Genomic DNA, 19,262 nt, shown 5'->3' on the forward strand with positions numbered 1-19,262 from the left:
ATCATATATAACCTAAAAATATGTCCAGTTACAATCTAACAGTTAGGTACCACTTCGTCCTCTTGAATCTGAGAGTCAATGTTTAAACACCAAGTGCTTGGAAAATCAATTAGGGCTATCCGGGTAGGATTATATAAATAAGGAGATGGCTCAACTTATGGCGTATTAGTTCGATGTTATTTTCTCAGCGTCCACCTATCCCATTGTCCATGTGCAGAGAATGTCAGAATCCAGACTATCTTAGAGCACAACGGCAGGGAAGCCGGGAGGAAAAAGACTATGAGGAAGTCTAGGTGGTTGGATGTTGTGGAGAACAGCCTCAGGAGGATTGATATGTAAGGTTGGAGAGAAAAAGCCGGATGTAGACGTGAATGGCAGTTCTCTCTGGAGGACGCCAAGGTCCAAACTAGAGATATAGCATCCATTTGGTAATAGTAGTGTAATCCTGGTGATATACCAGTATCTCGAGAGAATAATGCGTTAATTTTTGTTCGGAAATTCTTCCGATTTTATTTTTCTATTGCGGACACCTTCGAAACATTAAGCCAAATTGAATAGCACTTTGGTTTTTCGTCAAATTTGGATTTTTTTTTTTTGTTATTTAGAGAATTAATGTGCACTTTAGAGGGCAGCTTACTCCACCAACCACTCAGAGAAATTCCCCATTCTTTCTCCAAAATGTCCTTAAATGAATTTTTCTGGGAAATGAGAGATTATAAAATTTATACATCCACAAGTATGTAACTACGTACGAGTAGTCTCGAATGGTTGGAGCTGTTACCAAGAAATCAATAAATACAAAAATAGTGATTTACTAAGTGGCACCAAAACCGAGCTAGAACTAAACTAAAAATTAAAATCTATTTTTCTGTGTTACGGAATTATATGCTGGCCACACTCCTTATGTATAGAATAGTATTTAAAAATCACTTCGTCGTAATCTGAAAATTCAAAACACATAATTTCTGCGAAATCACATAATGGAAAATCTACAGGATTGCTGTACTTAGGAAAGTGAAAATGATAATTTCACGTAAAGAAGAGAGCATTAGAGCAAGTCTGCCGGAAAAGCTCTTTATGCCGAGGAGATTGTATACTTTTCTCCCACATTCCTAGCTCCTAATTAGATGGATGTTAAGCTCGTCCTGAAAGAATGATGTTACTCTGTTTTAAAGTATTTTTTTTTTTACTTAATTAATTAATAAACTTGCCATTTACAGTAAAAGGTTAATTTTACTTTTTTACATTTTTTTTGGCGCATTGACAGCTAAGGTCATTAGCGCCCCAACGTGTTAATAATATTTTTATTAATTTCACAGTTAAAAAATGTAACGTCACACTCACACGACTTTCTGAAACCACAGATCTCAGTTTCGAACCTGTAGATTGCCTACATTCTCAGACTTCCGCTTTTAATTGTTAGAAACATTAACCCTCCACAGAATTGGTTTAAAAAAAATTCCTAACCATTCATAGATCTACCCCTAAATACAAAGTTTGGATGACTTCCGAGTAGTTATTTTTTTTAAAAAAAGTCCTAAAACTTTACCAATAGAAGTAAAATTTTAGAAATAGTAAATATAAATCCATTATTGATAGAAAAGTCCATAACAATGAAATGGCATTTTAAAGTAAGTTACTCCAACCTCTTATCCAATAACTGCCCTAAATCTAATTCTGCTGGGAAAATCTCCCAAATAAGAGGTTATGATCTACGTATTTATAGAGTATATCTCCTTTACAAAAACTTACAGTTTAAAATGTTAAGTATAAGGGTTGATTAAACGCCAAAAGGTACACAAATCAGCAAGCACCCAAAATTTCATTAATTCTTCATTAATATTTAAGTAATTTTACTGCATTAATATTCATTAATATTTTTTAGAATTTATTAGATGTCACAGACCCTTATGCTGGCCATTTTCGTCTACAAAATATATGTTCAAGTAGCACTGTAGATTGACTGTAATATCTAGTTATTTATAATAATTAAACTGTTAATTACAGGTTAAAAAGAAAAACGTTATAAAGAATAAAAAAAAATTATGAGGCTAAAAAATTCAAAACCTTTTTTAAAAAATTCTTACATCAACTTACATCAATGATTTTATTTATTTATTTTTATTTTTAAATAAAAATCGTCGGTTTAAGTTCATTCTTCGATTAAAGTAATTGTTATTTTATGTAGTAGTCAAACGTTTATAATAATAGGTAATAATTATCTGGCTTTATCGCAAATAATATAGTTTTCTTCAATTATATTCTCAATCTAGATATTCATCCCACAATGTTGTATATATGTAATATAAAATAAATAAGATATGCATATTTTTAGGACAGCTAATTATACCAGTATTTTACTATAAGTAAAATTAGGGGGACTAAATTAAATTACAATTGAGAAACAATAATTGTTGAATAATCTACTTGTTATTAACTGTGTGTTATTTGTGCTCACGAATATTTCGGTAAGACGAATTCAAGACAGTAGCCTATTCTAACTTTGTCTTTTTCTACTTTAACATGCATGTACGTATATGTGATTGATCATAATTATAACAAATAAATATTATAAATGAAGTGGCCAGCATAAGGGTCTGTGACATCTAATAAATTCTAAAAAATATTAATGAATATTAATGCAGTAAAATTACTTAAATATTAATGAAGAATTAATGAAATTTTGGGTGCTTGCTGATTTGTGTACCTTTTGGCGTTTAATCAACCCTTATACTTAACATTTTAAACTGTAAGTTTTTGTTAAGGAGATTTTTGTACCTTTTGGATAGGTTTTCCTTTTCGTCTATTTTGCAAAGTTACATATCTGCTTTACAGATTTTTTTAAATTTGGAATGAGCAATTCTATCATTATAACCTGATAAGGTGTTAAGTCGGAACCGTAACTACCACTGGAGAGATCTTTTTAAAGAATTATTATAGTTGCGGTCCCCCAAACCATGCTCAATAACAATTTTTTTGAAAAAGCGTTTTGAATACCATAGGAAGGTATTTGTACTTAAATAGCAATATTAAACTGCGATTTCAGTACTTCCTTTTAAGAGGAGTAAGAATAATAAACTGCGATTGCAGTACTTCCAGAGCAAAGAGGCAAAGATTTTTTAATCGAACGACAATTCATTGATTTAAATCGGTTCACTCATTGATAATTTAAACGATTGCAGTACTTCCTCTTAGTAGGTGCAAGAGCGTGATAGCACTTCACAGCCACGTAGAGGAGCTTTAACCACTTATTCGGGCTGAATTTTATCAAAATCGGAATAAGCGTTATAGAAATATTGGTAATAATAGTTTTAGAAAGGGCCTTACTTGGGTGGGGCAAACTCCCCTCCTTATGAGGCACAGCCTCGAGGCTTTTAAAGTGCAAATCTGTACAAAATTTCGATTCGAATGACACTTCATTCATGAAAATCGGTTCACGTGTCGATAATTTGAAACGATTGCTATACTTTCCCTTAACAAGAGTAAGAGCTGATCGCCGCTTTAATGTTACGTAGGAGAGCCCTAACTCTATCATCCTACCAAATTTTTTCAAAATCGGGCCAAGATTTACAGAGTAATTAGAAATAATAATTTTGGAGGGGGCCTTACATTAAGGGGGCTAACTCCTCTCCCATTCGAGGTACAGCGTCGAGACCCCCAAAAGGCACATCTACATAAAATTCCGAATTGAATGACATCCCATTCATGAAAATCGGTTCGCGCGTTTAGGCGCTACGCAGTTTACAAAAAAGGTAACAACAACAACAACAACAACAACAACAACAACAACAACAAGAAGAAGAACAACAACAATTTTTGAAAATGCCGTTTTTGCTCATTTTCGGCAACTTTTTTATCGAAATCTATTAGATCTGGGTGGTTGCAAAAAAATTACAGTTATAAAGGAGGATTTGCCCTACATTATAAAGAAAATTTGGGAATTTTATCTTTTATAGAAAAAGAGAAAAAAATTGTCAAAGTTGGGTGTTTTTCAACGTTACGCTTTTTCGTGCAGTTTTTGATGATCAACCCTTATTTATATATCTGGGTGGTTGCAAAAAAATTACAGTTATAAAGGAGGATTTGCCCTACATTATAAAGAAAGTTTGGGAATTTTATCTTTTATAGAAAAAGAGAAAAAAATTGTCAAAGTTGGGTGTTTTTCAACGTTACGCTTTTTCGTGCAGTTTTTGATGATCAACCCTTATTTATAGATAGAAATAGAGTAATAGAGTATATTAAAACTGTCCGGTAGGACAGTTGTATAAGGGTTGACCATCAAAAACTGCACGAAAAAGCGTAACGTTGAAAAACACCCAACTTTGACAATTTATTTCTCTTTTTCTATAAAAGATAAAATTCCCAAATTTTCTTTAAAATATACAGCAAATCCTTCTTTATGACTGTAATTTTTTGCAACAACTCAGATCTAATAGATTTCGAGAAATACGTTGCTGAAAATAGGCCAAAACAGCATTTTCAGAAAATGTTCTTGTTCTTGTTGTTGTTCTTGTTGTTGTTCTTGTTGTTGTTCTTGTTGTTGTTGTTACCTTTTTTGTAAACAACGTAGCGCCTAAACGCGTGAACCGATTTTCATGAATGAGGTATCATTCGATTAGGAATTTTATGTAGATGTGCCTTTTGGGGGTCTCGTCGATGTACATCGAAAGGGAGAGGAGTTAGCCCCATGTATGTGAGGCCCCCTCCAAAATTATTATTACTAATAACTCTGTAAATCTTACCGCGATTTTGATAAAATTTGGCAGAATGAAAGGGTTAGGGCTCCCCTACGTAACATTAAAGCGACGTTCTGCTCTTACACCTACTAAGGGGAAGTATTGTAATCGTTTCATATTATCACTGCGTGAACTTATTTTCATGAATGAAAGGTCATTTATTTCGAAATTTTACATAGATTTGCATTTTAAAAGTCTTGATGCTGTGCATCATAAGGAGAGGGGTTGGCACCATGCTAGTAAGGCTCTCTATATAAAACTATTATTACTAATAATGACTGAAAATTATAGGCCAATTTTGATACAATTTAGCAAGTAGAAGTGGATAAAGCTTCCCTATGTGACATTATCGCATGCTCTTACACCTACTAAGAAGAAGTACTGCAATCGTTCAAATTATCGACTATAACCGATTTACATGAATGAATTGCCATTCAATTTGAAATTTAATATGTAAGCAAAATATGTAAAGAAACTGTGAACCGTGAATGCAACTTTACGGAATGGACTTTTCGTGCTTTTTTTTTTAATTTTGTAAAAACACATTTATTGGTTAGGTATTTTTTTTAGTTGTAATAATATTTACAGATGTTACATTTCGTACTTTTATTTTAAACGTTCCTCCCCCCTAAAATAATTGGATTTGTACCCTGGAAAATCTATGGCTTAATAAAATGTTCAATTCTTTTTAGCTGATGTGACTTAGTAAATATTTATTTGAGATAAAAATAAACCTCATTTTTTCGTTTAAGGAACGTCCACATCTGAGGATGTAGGCGCCAGGCCAAATTTAATATTCTCACTAGGAACCACTTTAGTAACTTTAGAAAAACATCGAAAGTATTTTGGGGGTATTTTTTTGAGATTTTCGTGAAAATGGCTCCACCGATTTTCTTTAAAATTAGAAAATTTATTGCAAATGAGTAGATGTATAACTTTTCTTATGTCTCTTTCCCTCCCTCCCAACCTCTCTCGTGATGTCAAGTTTCCCTCCAGAGTGGCCTGATTACCGCGGTAGTGTTAAGATGAATTCAATATGAAAGTAAAATTAAGCATTTAAAGAAAATAGATAGAGCGGAAGTGTCGCTTTACTGAATACATTTGGTTGTTTTTAACGATTTTTTTTTTCAAGTTTTCAGTTTCAAGGAAATGTTAATACGAAAATTGCGAACAAATATTAATGCGTACACAGGCAAAGTCGTGCGAGTGTTCCTTGATTTTTTTAAATGTATTATTTTTTATTTGTCGAGGAATGGAAATAAGCAATAATGTTATTGGAAATAAGGAATAATGTTATTGGAAATAAGCAATAATGTTATTATTAGGTTCGATTATAAACAGACAAATGCAAAAATTATAAAAAAAAAATTTATGAAAAAATAAATGAAAGTGGATCTACGTATTTTAATTTATAATAATAGATTTATATACATATAGTATATAAACTTAAATATAACTAGACTTTACTCTTTCCAGTACGTGCACAATAAACATGCATGAGTATGTTTGTTTCTAAGTCAGCAAGTTGCATCAAGTTCGAACAGATCATGGCATGACTTCCCCCTACCACCACTTTTTAGGCTTTAGATAATTGAAATAAAGGTTTAATCTAATTCAAACGTCTTTTAGCTTTTGTTGAAAGAGGTGCTTGCCAATTTTTGCTATTTTTTTTCTTACTAGAAAACTCTTCATACATCTTATTGATTTGTAAGTAGATATCTGCATTTAATTATATTCATACATATTAATTTAATTGAATTAAGAAACTAGCCGAACTAGGGTGTTGGTATATAGTTATGTTCCTATTAATTATTATTCCTTAACTGCCGAAAAGTAAGCCTAGTTCTGATTGATAGTTTGTATTTAATACTGTTGCTTATTTAGTTTATTTAAACTAAATTTAAATCATAAGTTCGAAATAATTTTCACCTAATGGCCATTTTAAAATTCAGATTCAATAACTTTTTTTTTCAATTTTTTCATTGGTACATTTTCTGAAATCCCACTTTTTTAGAAACTCTTCTTTTATGAAAAATTTATTTTGTATTGCTTTTGCTGACTGCTGATAGGAGAACATTCCAATCGTGTGAATTTTCGATGCAGAGTACTAGTAAAGGTACCAAAAACAGTAACCGGAAGTACCGTTTTATTAATTAATTTTAGTAAAGTGAAAGAAAGTCTATAATCGGTAATCACGGTAAAAAGGAACACTTCCGCTTAGATAAAACACTAACCGGAAAGTTACTCATAATTCAATTGTAGTGGCTGATTAAAAAAATTTACAAAAAAAAAAAATTTTGCCATGTAAGGAGAGAAGAGGAGAATGTGAACACTCACTAAACCTTCTCTTACTACAGTTTACAGACTAAAAGTTGCTTCAAATTTAGAATTTTCTCGGAAATATAGCCGGAAACCACCAAAGTTTTACAATAAAGAGGCATTTCCGCTCATTGCTTCATGTCAGGAATGAAACTTAAATATTTAATCCCTGTTAATATAATGAAGTCTGTTGTAGACCATAAACATAATGCTAAGATTGTCCTGTTCTTTCACAAATTGTATATTTCTATTTCACCGGAAATGTATATTTTGAGTGATGTGAGAAAATATACATCGTGCGATTTTATTTAAACTGTGTACAGTGATTACAAACATACAAATCTGTAACTTTTATTAGAAATATATTTTCCTGGAAAATTCTATTAAGGAAGTGTGTTTCCTCTAAAGTGCCATTTCTAGATTATGTATACTTCTATCTCTTGAATACTGATAAATTACATAAATTAAAATTATTTTACCGGAAATACCTCTTTACTCAATGGATTTTTCACTTTTTGGGATTTTTCTAAAAAAAGGATTCTAGGATTTTCTGTAAACTTTGCACACTAAATCTACAATTTTTTACTTAAATCATTTTTCTAGAATAATTAGTTTTAGGGCAGATCTTGTGGAGGGTTTTGAGGTAGGCTTCCAAGTAAAGTTATATTTCAGAGAATGTACGATTTTACAAACTCTTATGTTGGTGAGAATTAAATTTGTCCCGAAAGATCCGGGTTTAAAGAATCTTTAAGAGTTAAATCCTTGAGAATAATAAGTAGTGTAAGGATTCCCACCAAATTTGTTTTATAAATTTCCTTAAAGTATTTTAAATTTATGAAATTACTTTTGGAAATTTATAAATATTACACTAAATTTACTTCGTTTTGCGAGCCTAAAAAAATTACATTTATTTTTCAGATTGGAAGAAAATACAGGATAAGTATTATAACTATCCGGAAGGGCAGTTGTATAATTTGTATTCTTTATTAATTATTTAATTTCTAAATACGATTTTATATGAATTTATAAATGCCTTCTAAATATCGTAAAAGAAAACAAATTATTAAAAAGTTAGTAACGGAAATTAGACAGACTACTGACAGCACTGCTGAGCTCGATAACTACTCTATCGTAACTACCCCCACTGCGACCAAACAGAAACGGTACTATGCTAAAAATCGCAAAGGTATTGTACAAAAACAGAGACAGTATAATTTAGAACATAAACAGGATATAAAAAAGAAACAGAGACAGTATAATTTAGCTCACAAAGAGGAAATACAAAAAAAACAGGGACAGTATAATTTAGAACATAAACTGAAAATAAAAGAGAAACAGAGACAGTATGATTTAGCTCACAAAGAGGAAATACAAAAAACACAGAGACAGTATAATTTAGAAAATAAACAGGATATAAAAAAGAAACAGAGACAGTATAATTTAGCTCACAAAGAGGAAATACAAAAAAAACAGGGACAGTATAATTTAGAACATAAACTGAAAATAAAAGAGAAACAGAGACAGTATGATTTAGCTCACAAAGAGGAAATACAAAAAACACAGAGACAGTATAATTTAGAACATAAACAGGATATAAAAAAGAAACAGAGACAGTATAATTTAGTTCACAAAGAGGAAATACAAAAAAAACAGGGACAGTATAATTTAGAACATAAACTGAAAATAAAAGAGAAACAGAGACAGTATGATTTAGCTCACAAAGAGGAAATACAAAAAACACAGAGACAGTATAATTTAGAACATAAACTGAAAATAAAAGAGAAACAGAGACAGTATAATTTAGCCCACAAGGAGAAAATACAAAAAACACAGAGACAGTATAATTTAGAACATAAACTGAAAATAAAAGAGAAACAGAAGAAAAAAGACAGATTAAACAGAGAACAAAAAACTAAAGCGCAAAAACAATACAATAGGGAGAAAAGAAACGAAGTCATTGCCAGACAAAAGAGGTATGACGAGAAAAATCGGGCTGTTATTAATTTAAAAAGGAATATTCGGCATTTTTTGTCCCGTCAAAATGTAAACAGGCCTTCGGTTTCATTCGCGACTTTACTCAAAAAACGGATACAGACTCGGGAAAAAATTAACACATTTCAAGGTGAATGCGCGCTAGTTAACAAATTGTGGGCAACTTTAAAACGCGATCGTAATTTCAATAAACACCGCGGTGTAAGAAGTAAAATTAAACGCACTATGCTTCATTACCTCATTAAACATTCTAATACGTTAATAGGAATCGCTCATCCTTTCTTTAGATATCTAAACAATAAATTAAAAGCCGTTGTAGATGAGGCGGTTAATAAGTTTGACATATATAAAATTAAAAGCTTAACTCCCAAAAATATCGTAAAAGTATTCGGAGGTAAGCAGAAACATAGCGTACATTCTGAACCGTACTTCTACGAGAGTTCCTACAGCGTTGTTCCTTCCGGTCAAATATTACTGGCTGATAGCCAGCACGTTTTCGTCAACAGACACAATTTTAAAAAGTGCATTACTAAAGATAATAATATAGTAGAATGGCCTTGCGGCATTACGTGTAAATTTTCGAAACAAAGTATGCGTTCTATTTTAAACAAATTAGTACAATTTGTAAAAAGCAATATGAATACAATGTCAATCAAAAAGCTTGCGAATACATGTCGGTACAGACATCTCAATAAAAAAGGACACACCATACACTGCGCTTCGCACGACAGCATATTTAAATGCAGTACGCTTCTGCAAATTCTTTCGGAATTATCGGTCCATTACACCGCGTTTAGGAACATAAAAAGCCAGATATACACTATGCGTAATCTTTGTTTCAAAATTAATCGTGTAACTTTCTGTATAAATAAAGCAAATAATGTCGAATCTATTTTACGGTCGGTTAATGATTTAAAAAAGTGCCTCGGAAATCTTAAAATCGACACCAACAAATTTAAGAAATATGTACCTTCTACTAGTTGCGATACTAACGAAATAAATATTTTGAATAAATATAAGAAAAACTTGTTTTCATTAAAAAGTAAAGTTTCTTCTTTTCCGGAGAACTTTTGCGCTTGTTGCGATATGTTATTTTACGACGAAGGTTTAAAAGATTTTATTAAATTTCAAAATAAAGATAATAAATCGTGGCGAGCTATAATTAATTATATTAATAAAAATTATGATAAAGTTCATTCGGATAATATTAAAATTTGTACATACTGTGCACAAAAATTAAATCAAAATTGTATTCCCGGACGCGCCGCATATAACTGTTTAGAAGCAGATCTAGTGCCAGAAGAAGTTGGTAAGTTGAATATTTTCGAAACAATGCTGACCCAATTAGTTAAATCGTTCCAATGTGTTATTCGTCTCCAGCCGAAAAAAGGGAAAATTGCGGTCAGCGAAAAACTTAAAGGGTTAAAGGGTCGCGTCACTTATTTACCCCTCCCTTTGCAGAAAAACGTGGACCTACTTCCGAACGAACTGCCCCAAAATCATGAAGTGGTTGTACTGGTTAATGGCGTACCTACACAAAACCGAGTAATATGGCGAGATTTAGTGAGCGCGAATAAAATTTACAAAGCGATTGCCGCTTTAAAAGAAATTAACCCTTTATACGCGAACGTAAATCTAAATGTAAAATTGTTACCGAATATTAACGAAAACATAGGAAATAAATATACTTTTAAGGATGTATCCGGGGCATCCATAAAAAAAGTAGATAGTAAAACTTTTTACCAAACCGGATTTTATACTTTTCACTCCCTTCATCCGATAAATATGAACGCTGTTGAATCGAGCGAAATCGAATCGTATCAAATGCAACAAATGAAGGGAGAGTACGTGTCGGTTTTTGATAAAAATTTAGATTATTTAACATTTCCGCATTTATTTCCTAAAGGCAGGTTCGGAAAATTTGACATAAATAGAACTATTTCTCTCTCGGACGCTGAGTATCGTAAAACGCGAATATTGAATAAAGACGGGCGATTTCGGCGGGATCCATGTTATTTATTTCATCTATTAAATGACAGTGAATTTAAATACCTAGGCGGGGCGATTGCACATTTGTTAAACGTTCGCGCGTACAAACCGTACACGGTCAATGATATTTTAACTAAAGTTACCGTAAACGATGAACAGTTGGAACAACATTTAATCAATTTATTTAGTTCGTTACGGGGTACTAAAGAATATTGGCAACGTCGTCGCCAAGAACTCAATGCCATGACACGCGATTTTGGGGCGCCGACTTTTTTTGTAACTTTGTCATGTGCAGAATATGATCATTCTGAATTATTACAGTATATTGTCAAAATTAATAAAGATGTTCCTAACGTGGAGAAAATGTCCGCCGGAGAGTTATGTGCGTTAGATCCGACAAGCGTGTGTAGATATTATCACCGTCTTATCCGAAATATGTTCAAGTTTCTAATAAACGATAAAATAAATCCGGTATTAGGTTTCGTGGAACACTATTTTTGGCGCGTAGAATATCAAGAAAGGGGGGCGCCGCATTACCACATGTTATTGTGGATTCGGGATAGTCCGGGAATTAATAATGATTCTTTCGAAAAAGTTGCCGATTTCATTAACACATATATTTGTGCTCGGTTACCGGATCCTTTAGAGTCCCCTATCTTACACTCGTTTGTCCGGAAATATCAATTGCATAAGTGTAACTCGTATTGCCAACGAAAATATCGCGTTAAACAAAAAATGTATACTAAATGTCGGTTTGGATTTCCGCGTAAAGTTACCGACGAATTGATAATTAATGACATAATTTCCACAATCGCGTCTAGAGTTAAAGGTTTCGGTCCGAAACGTGTTTACGACTTGCCTAGGCAGAGAAGTGAGGTTCGCATTAACGACTACAACCCTGTCCTTCTATTAGCTTCCGGCGGGTTTAACGTTGACGTGCAATTTGTTAAAGACGGAGATTTGAGATTAGTAATTTACGTAACTAGTTATATATCTAAAAATGAAAAAACGGAATTAGAAGATTTATGGGCAGATATTTGTAAAGAATCAAATAGAAAAGCGTTGTGGAGTTTAGGTTTGAAAAAATTAACGCATCGGCAGATCGGGTTATACGAAACAATAGACCGGTTACTCGGGCATCATTTGTACGGTAAATCGGAAGATATGAGGTACATCAGCACTACGTTTCGCGAGAATAGAAAACGATGTTTAAAACCGTATAACCAACTACAAAATATGCCGGCTAATTCCACGGATATATATTTGAAGTCATGGCTAGACGACTACTATCCGAATCGACCCGACGATCTAGAAAATTTAAACTTATACGACTTCTGTCGTTATTACGATTATTCCCGCGATCAATTAGAAGCCGAAAACCGAATAAAATTAAAAAATAATGTTATTTTAAGAAAGCGTGGAAAACCTTACGTTATTCAACATCCGATGTACAAAACGTTAAATACAGAACAAGACCGAAATAAATATTATCATTCCCTTTTACTTCTTTTTAAACCGTGGCGAAATGAATCGGATATTTTAAAAGGTTTTCGGACGTACCAAGAAGCGTTTGAACATTATTCCGCGGAATTAAAAGAGGCCATGACTTACCACGATAAATTAATTATGATTGAAGAAGGAATCAAAGAACTTCAGACTAAAATTGCGGAATTCAAAGAAGAGAATTTCATTAATTTAGAAGAGGATAATATTATCCGAGAAGTGCAGGATGCAGATGTGGCGATGTTGGAAGTTTGCGCGGCGATGTATACTAGTATTGACGATCGCGATAATAAATTTAATTTAAACGAAGATCAAAGCCGGATTTTTAATAAAATAACTCAGACACTTATCGACCAAAGTAATAATAAATGCAATAGTCAAATAAAATTATTCATTTCTGGTGTAGGCGGTACGGGTAAATCGTATCTCTTAAAAGCGTTAAAAGTTTGGATTAACAATACATTTCCGCCTAAGAAAGACACTATTTCGGTGGCTATAACGGCTCCGACCGGCTTGGCTGCATATAATGTAAATGGCGTCACCATTTACCGGCTTTTATCGCTCCCGGTAGAGCACCAACAAACCGCCGAATATAATAAATTAAACATCGAAAGTTGTCGGGCGATTAGACACGTACTTAAAGATATGAAATTATTGATAATCGATGAAATTAGTTTAGTTTCGAGTCTCGTTTTCGCTTATATTCATCTTCGGTTGACAGAAATTGCTAAAAATAATGAACCTTTCGGTAATTTCAATATTTTACTTTTCGGTGATTTGTTACAGTTGCAGCCCGTTAAAGGTAATCAAGTTTTTAAAAAGTTAACCCGCATCGAATGTAAATCCAAACTCGGATCTATCGGTTCTGTTGATCTTTGGTCGATGTTCGAATATGACGAATTAAAAATTAATGTAAGACAGAAAAATGATAAAAGCGGTTTCATAAATACCTTGCTCAACATTCGGTCGGGTAAAATCTGCGAAGAAGATATTGCACTATTAAACTCGCGTGTTTTGCCAAATAATGATTTAAATAATGTAATTCAAAATTATAAAGAATTACTCGATTCCGGTAGAAATCCGTTATGTCTCTTCGCGACTAAAGCTCAGTGCACAACTTTTAATAAACTTTATTCAGATAAATTCGCGAAAGAAATAGTTACAATAGATAGTATCGATGAAATTGATTATAATTCTAAATTATCGAATAAAAAAACTAAAGATTTGAAGTTGATAATTAATAAAATTTCAGAAGACGTCTCCCGTACGGCTAATTTATCTAAAACAATAAATTTATTTGTTGGCGCGAAAATAATGGTTAAAAGAAATATCGATATTGCTAGCGGAATTGTAAATGGAACAATAGGTACAGTTGAACGGTTTGTATTTAAAGGAAAAATCGTAGATTCTTTAATCATTATCGTGAATAACAAACCCTTTCCTTTAGAAAGGGTAAAAGCGCGATTTCAGTTAGTAAAAAATATTTACGTGCATAGGAAACAATTTCCGGTGACTCTTTCGTACGCGGTAACCATCCACAAATCACAAGGCTTAACCTTGGATTGTTTGTTCACGAGTTTAGGTAAAGAAGTGTTTGCACCGGGCATGCACTATGTAGCTCTCTCGCGGGTCACTAATTTAAACGGTTTGTATTTAATTGATTTCGATTTCTCAAAAATAAAAGTAGATAATGACGCGATAAATGAATACCGTCGTTTAAATAGTAGTACCCAATCACCACGTTTGCAAACTGCGAATAATAATATTTGCGTTTCCCCCACCATCAATTTATCCAAAAAAGAATCCCTTCTTCAATCGCATGTTAATCGCGAACTTTGTTCAAAAACGGAAATATTTGGCTTACCGAATTCTGACGGCGTTTCATGTTACGCGAATGTTGTTGCACAGTGTTTGGCCAATATAGATTCCGTTAAATTTAACCTAACGAATAACCTCGTCAATAATATAAACATAACTTTTCCGGATCCAAAAACTCGCGATAACTACCAAAAAGTGAGTGTAACTTTCGAATTATTTAATATTTTAACATCCGGAATAACTGGAGGTGCCAAAAAACCTAATACCAAATGACTCCGCGAATTAATTGCTCACGGTAGTGACGTCAATTTTAACGCAAATATTCAGCAAGACGCCCAAGAATTTCTATTGTTCGTAATATCCGCTTTAAAAACAGAAAATAACATTCCTTGCAGGTTATTTGATTGTACGGTTAAATTCGTTCGAAAGTGTTTTAATTGTAATAGTTATTGGGATGACGTTCCCATTAATCTTGAAGTAATGTACTTTCTAGAATTCGGGGTTCTCCAAAATAACGAGCCGGTTACCTTTCACTCGTTATTCGACTATAAATTATCGGATATAACTTGTTCAGAATGCGGGGAAAATAAAATTTATATTCGTAGTAAACTAAATTCGGTATCGGATTATCTGATAGTTATATTAAAGCGTTATCAAGAGAATCGTGTTTTAAATGAAATCCACTCTTTCGACGAAAATAACATTAATATCGACGGTTTTAATTTCACACTTTCGTCCGTGATTTACCATTACGGTTCGGACCTTAACTCTGGTCACTACGTTTGCGCGATAAAAAGTCCAAATAATTCGTGGACTTTGTTAAATGACGAGATTATTAATTATAATTTTAAATTTAATCCGGGTTTAAAAGACGCGTACATTTTATTTTTAAAATCAATAACGTAACGTCCTTTTTTAAAAAAAATCTATTTTTATAGTAAAACAAAATAATTTTATATCGAATTTTAGCCGTTAGAGAGCCAGCAGATAACAGACATTTTGACTGACTGTAAATATTTTATTTGATATTATTAATTTATTTGTGCATGTTTCTGTTTTTTGAAGTGAAACATTTTTTTACATAGAATATGTTTTTCGCAATGAATACCTCTGTTTGGTCCTCACATACTATCACAATAGTAAGTGACTGCAAATTTATTATGCCCACTTAAGTTTTTATACTATTTCACTTGAGATCCAATAACTGTGTACATTTTTTTTTTTTTAGTTTTTAATAAATAACTTGAATAGTTTTTGGTAAGGTTCCATGTCTCAAGTCAACCACCCGTCTTGAAATAAATTATTGTTTTATTTTCGATGTCAGTTCCCATTTTGCAATTTATTGTATTTAATCAGGCCAAATATAATTCAATAACAGTAACATAAAAGGAGAAAATGAAATTTAATCAATTGTAATTTACATCTATATTTGCGAATAAAACAAATTCTATGTCATATCCTAAGATACTTAAAAGTTATTTTCTTTATTTTATTTAATTGCATGTTTTAAATTTGTATATATCATTTGCATTAGTTTTCTAATTTTATTTTCTTAAATTTTTTTCTTAGTTTGGCCAAAAGGTCAAACGACTAGGGCTAAGCGAGTTTCCTACTTACAAAAATCACTCAATAATTAAATACTATTATTTATAAGGTTTTGATGTTTAGTTATCTTTAAATGAACCTTTCACATTTTGATCCCCATAAGCAATTAAATTAATAACATAATGAAAATGAATTGCACTCCACTTCTTGTAACTTTTTGAATATTACGCTCGTTGTTTCTTCTAAATAACGAAGGAAATTTTATTAATTAACTGAATTTAATTTTATGTTTGATGCAGTTGTAAGAAGATTTACACAACTAATTCAAAAGAAACAATTTATAATATTAAATAAAAAAAATTGTCCACACTGTGAAAGATTTGTTTAGAAATAATTATTTTATTCTTTATTTATATATATATTGTACTTTAATTTTTTATATGTGACTAAACTAACTGACGGACTAAGTCCGCCAAGCCGGTCCCAAGCCCAGGTGAGAAAGGATGAGGGGTCCGTCGGAGTTACTTATGTTTCAGGATCTAAAGGCTAACTATACGCAGAGCCAGGAGAGGGAGGATATATTCATAAATGGTTATGCTGTGTAAATATTGTATTGTCTGCAACCCTCTATAAAACTATAAATAAATCTATCCAAAAGGTACAAAAATCTCTTTAACAAAAACTTACAGTTTAAAAAGTTAAGTATAAGGGTTGATTAAACGCCAAAAGGTACACAAATCAGTAAGTACCCATCATTTCATTAATACTTCATTGATATCATTTAAGTAATTTTACTGTATTTTTCATTAAAACTTTTTACTGTAACTTTTCATTAAATTTTTTAGATTTTATTAGATGACACAGACCCTTATGCTGGCCATTTCATTCATAATAATTTTTTTATATAATATTAAAATGTGAGTAATATCGTTATAATTAGTTATCAAAAGGCACTTTATTTTAACTATAACCCAAATTGTTATTGTGATTTTTCTTTTTAGGCCTTTTTGTCTGAATAATCATCACATTCAAATGGAAAAGGGACAGTTTCAATTGGTCTATTACTGCTGAAATCTGAATCACGGAGTTAGAATAATTTGAATTTTGAATTCTTCTTACAGCAGAATATTAAAACTGTCCGGTAGGACAGTTGTATAAGGGTTGATATGAGCACAAATTATGCAGTTAATAACAAATAAACAATACTTGTAATTATAATTCATTTGCAAACTTTAATTGAATGTAGTCTTTTATTGAGTACTTGTCAAAGACCTCTTGTTATCAAATAATTATTAAAGCACTTTAATAATAATTACCATCTGAAAAATTTAAATATCTTTGTCTATTTTATTTTACATATATGTGCATAACATTCAGAGTAATCCATCTAGGGATAAATTAATTTAAAAATATCCTTAATTATACTTTATTATATGTAGTTAATTATTACTGTATATAGTATGTACTCTGTAATAAGTGAAGTAAAGTAGTCGCCTATTTTTTCAGGCGGGCTTAACGACCAGCTACCACTTAGTTATTGCGGAAGGGGGCGAAAGTTCTTACTTTTCTGTAAACAATTTTTTTTAACAAATAAAAAGTAGTCATTCGCGGGATTCGAACTGGGGATCTCTCAATTACAAAGCTACGATCTTCACCACTAGACTAACACCCGCCCCTAGTATATCAATATTTATATCTATATCTATAATATAAGTTTAACATATATATACAAATGTAAGTAATCAACTTAAAAGTGTAATTAAAGATAACTATAATATTTAATATTAATAAACCATGTTAAGTATTAATTATCTATTATTTTCAACGAAGTATGTTATACTTGGCAAAGTATATGAAAGTGTATCCAACCAATTTAATCAATGGATGAACATAAATCAATGATTTTTAGCTTCTTACTGATGTAATAAATTTTTTAATAAATAAATCTGACGTCAAGAAAAATAAATCGGTGAATGCATTTTTTAAAAAGTATTTTAAATAGCGTTTCATTAAAAACCCTGTGCATTAATAGTTAGATACCTCCTTTTTAAATAAATCTAAATTAAATGAAGCGAGTCTCCTCGCTGTACAAAAAATTATTATGAATGAAATGGCCAGCATAAGGGTCTGTGTCATCTAATAAAATCTAAAAAATTTAATGAAAAGTTACAGTAAAAAGTTTTAATGAAAAATACAGTAAAATTACTTAAATGATATCAATGAAGTATTAATGAAATGATGGGTACTTACTGATTTGTGTACCTTTTGGCGTTTAATCAACCCTTATACTTAACTTTTTAAACTGTAAGTTTTTGTTAAATAAAGTTAATAGTTGATGCCGTTTTTGAGAAAACCACATACAAGCAGTTCTACTTGTCCATAATCGGACTTATCGTCCATTACGATCCAGCTAAATTAAATCCCTGTGCTTGACTTCACCAACTGTTAACCTCCAGGAATTTCAAATAATTTTCTACATCCTGCAGCTGCTACTTTCTCGGCCTTCGTCTTCTTCTAGAAATAGTCAAGGTGCTGGGATATATTTGCATAGATAATGTTCCAATTCGTTCGTATTATGCAACTTGATAATATTTATGTCCTTTTCTAAGGCTTCAAACAGTCTTTATTTATCCATTCTTAGTCTTCATAAATTGGTCCGTAAATTTGTATTACAAATATAAGGAGAACATTTGTGCATTTTGAATTTAGAGCCCATAATTCGGATACATAAATTACTATAGAACGTATCAAAGTTTTAAATAACCGTAATTTGTTCATTTAGAAAATTAACAAGGATTTAAATAATTTCATTTCATCAAAATTGCCGGATTGCTCCGTATAATCCGGGAACTTTTTATTCCTCTTATTTAGTTCGGCTACATGATGTATAAAATGTTGGACTCTGTCAAAGTAATAATCTCATACAGGAAGAACCTGTTGATTTCACTGTTATTATATTTAGATTTCTACAATGATATAGTAACTTCCAGCAATGCCTCAAGTAAGTTTTCTGTAAGAGCGACATATTTTTGAAATGATTTCAGGAAAATCACAAAGAAACAAAAATTAGTAAATTGATAAATTCCGAATGAGGAATTTTGATGTCAGGCCACAACGAGATTTCCAAGCGAAGAATAAAATTTGTACTTAGAATATCACTAATTCACTAACTAAACCATTTTTTATAAATTTTATTTATTGCATTTTGCTGAAATTGAATGTACAGAATGAAACCTAATAGCCACATTCGCTGAGGTGCGATGAGAGACGCAAACTGTTGCTGGACTATCCAAGAGTTGGCATACGGGGCTTGGTCAAGACAGGAGATCACGGGGCCGTCACTGTAATAAGCGACGTGGT

The 19,262-nt window shown here is 31.8% G+C and overlaps 2 protein-coding genes across 3 annotated transcripts in view; one reads left to right on the top strand and one right to left on the bottom strand.

Annotated features, from left to right (window-relative positions):
- GABA-B-R2 (gamma-aminobutyric acid type B receptor subunit 2) overlaps positions 1–19,262 on the bottom strand; it is an 802,816-nt gene that overhangs the window by 323,604 nt on the left and 459,950 nt on the right. The window lies entirely within an intron of this gene.
- On the top strand, positions 6,362–18,071 carry LOC141449534 (uncharacterized). The gene is made up of 3 exons (XM_074119082.1): positions 6,362–6,443; positions 7,974–16,819; positions 16,904–18,071. Exon 2 carries the CDS (start codon positions 8,085–8,087, stop codon positions 14,628–14,630), a length of 6,546 nt encoding a protein of 2,181 aa, XP_073975183.1. The 5' UTR covers positions 6,362–6,443; positions 7,974–8,084; the 3' UTR covers positions 14,631–16,819; positions 16,904–18,071.

Source organism: Rhodnius prolixus, unplaced genomic scaffold, assembly GCF_049639745.1.
Source record: "Rhodnius prolixus isolate KJV_2025 unplaced genomic scaffold, Rpr scaffold_2, whole genome shotgun sequence".
NCBI lineage: Eukaryota > Metazoa > Arthropoda > Insecta > Hemiptera > Reduviidae > Rhodnius > Rhodnius prolixus.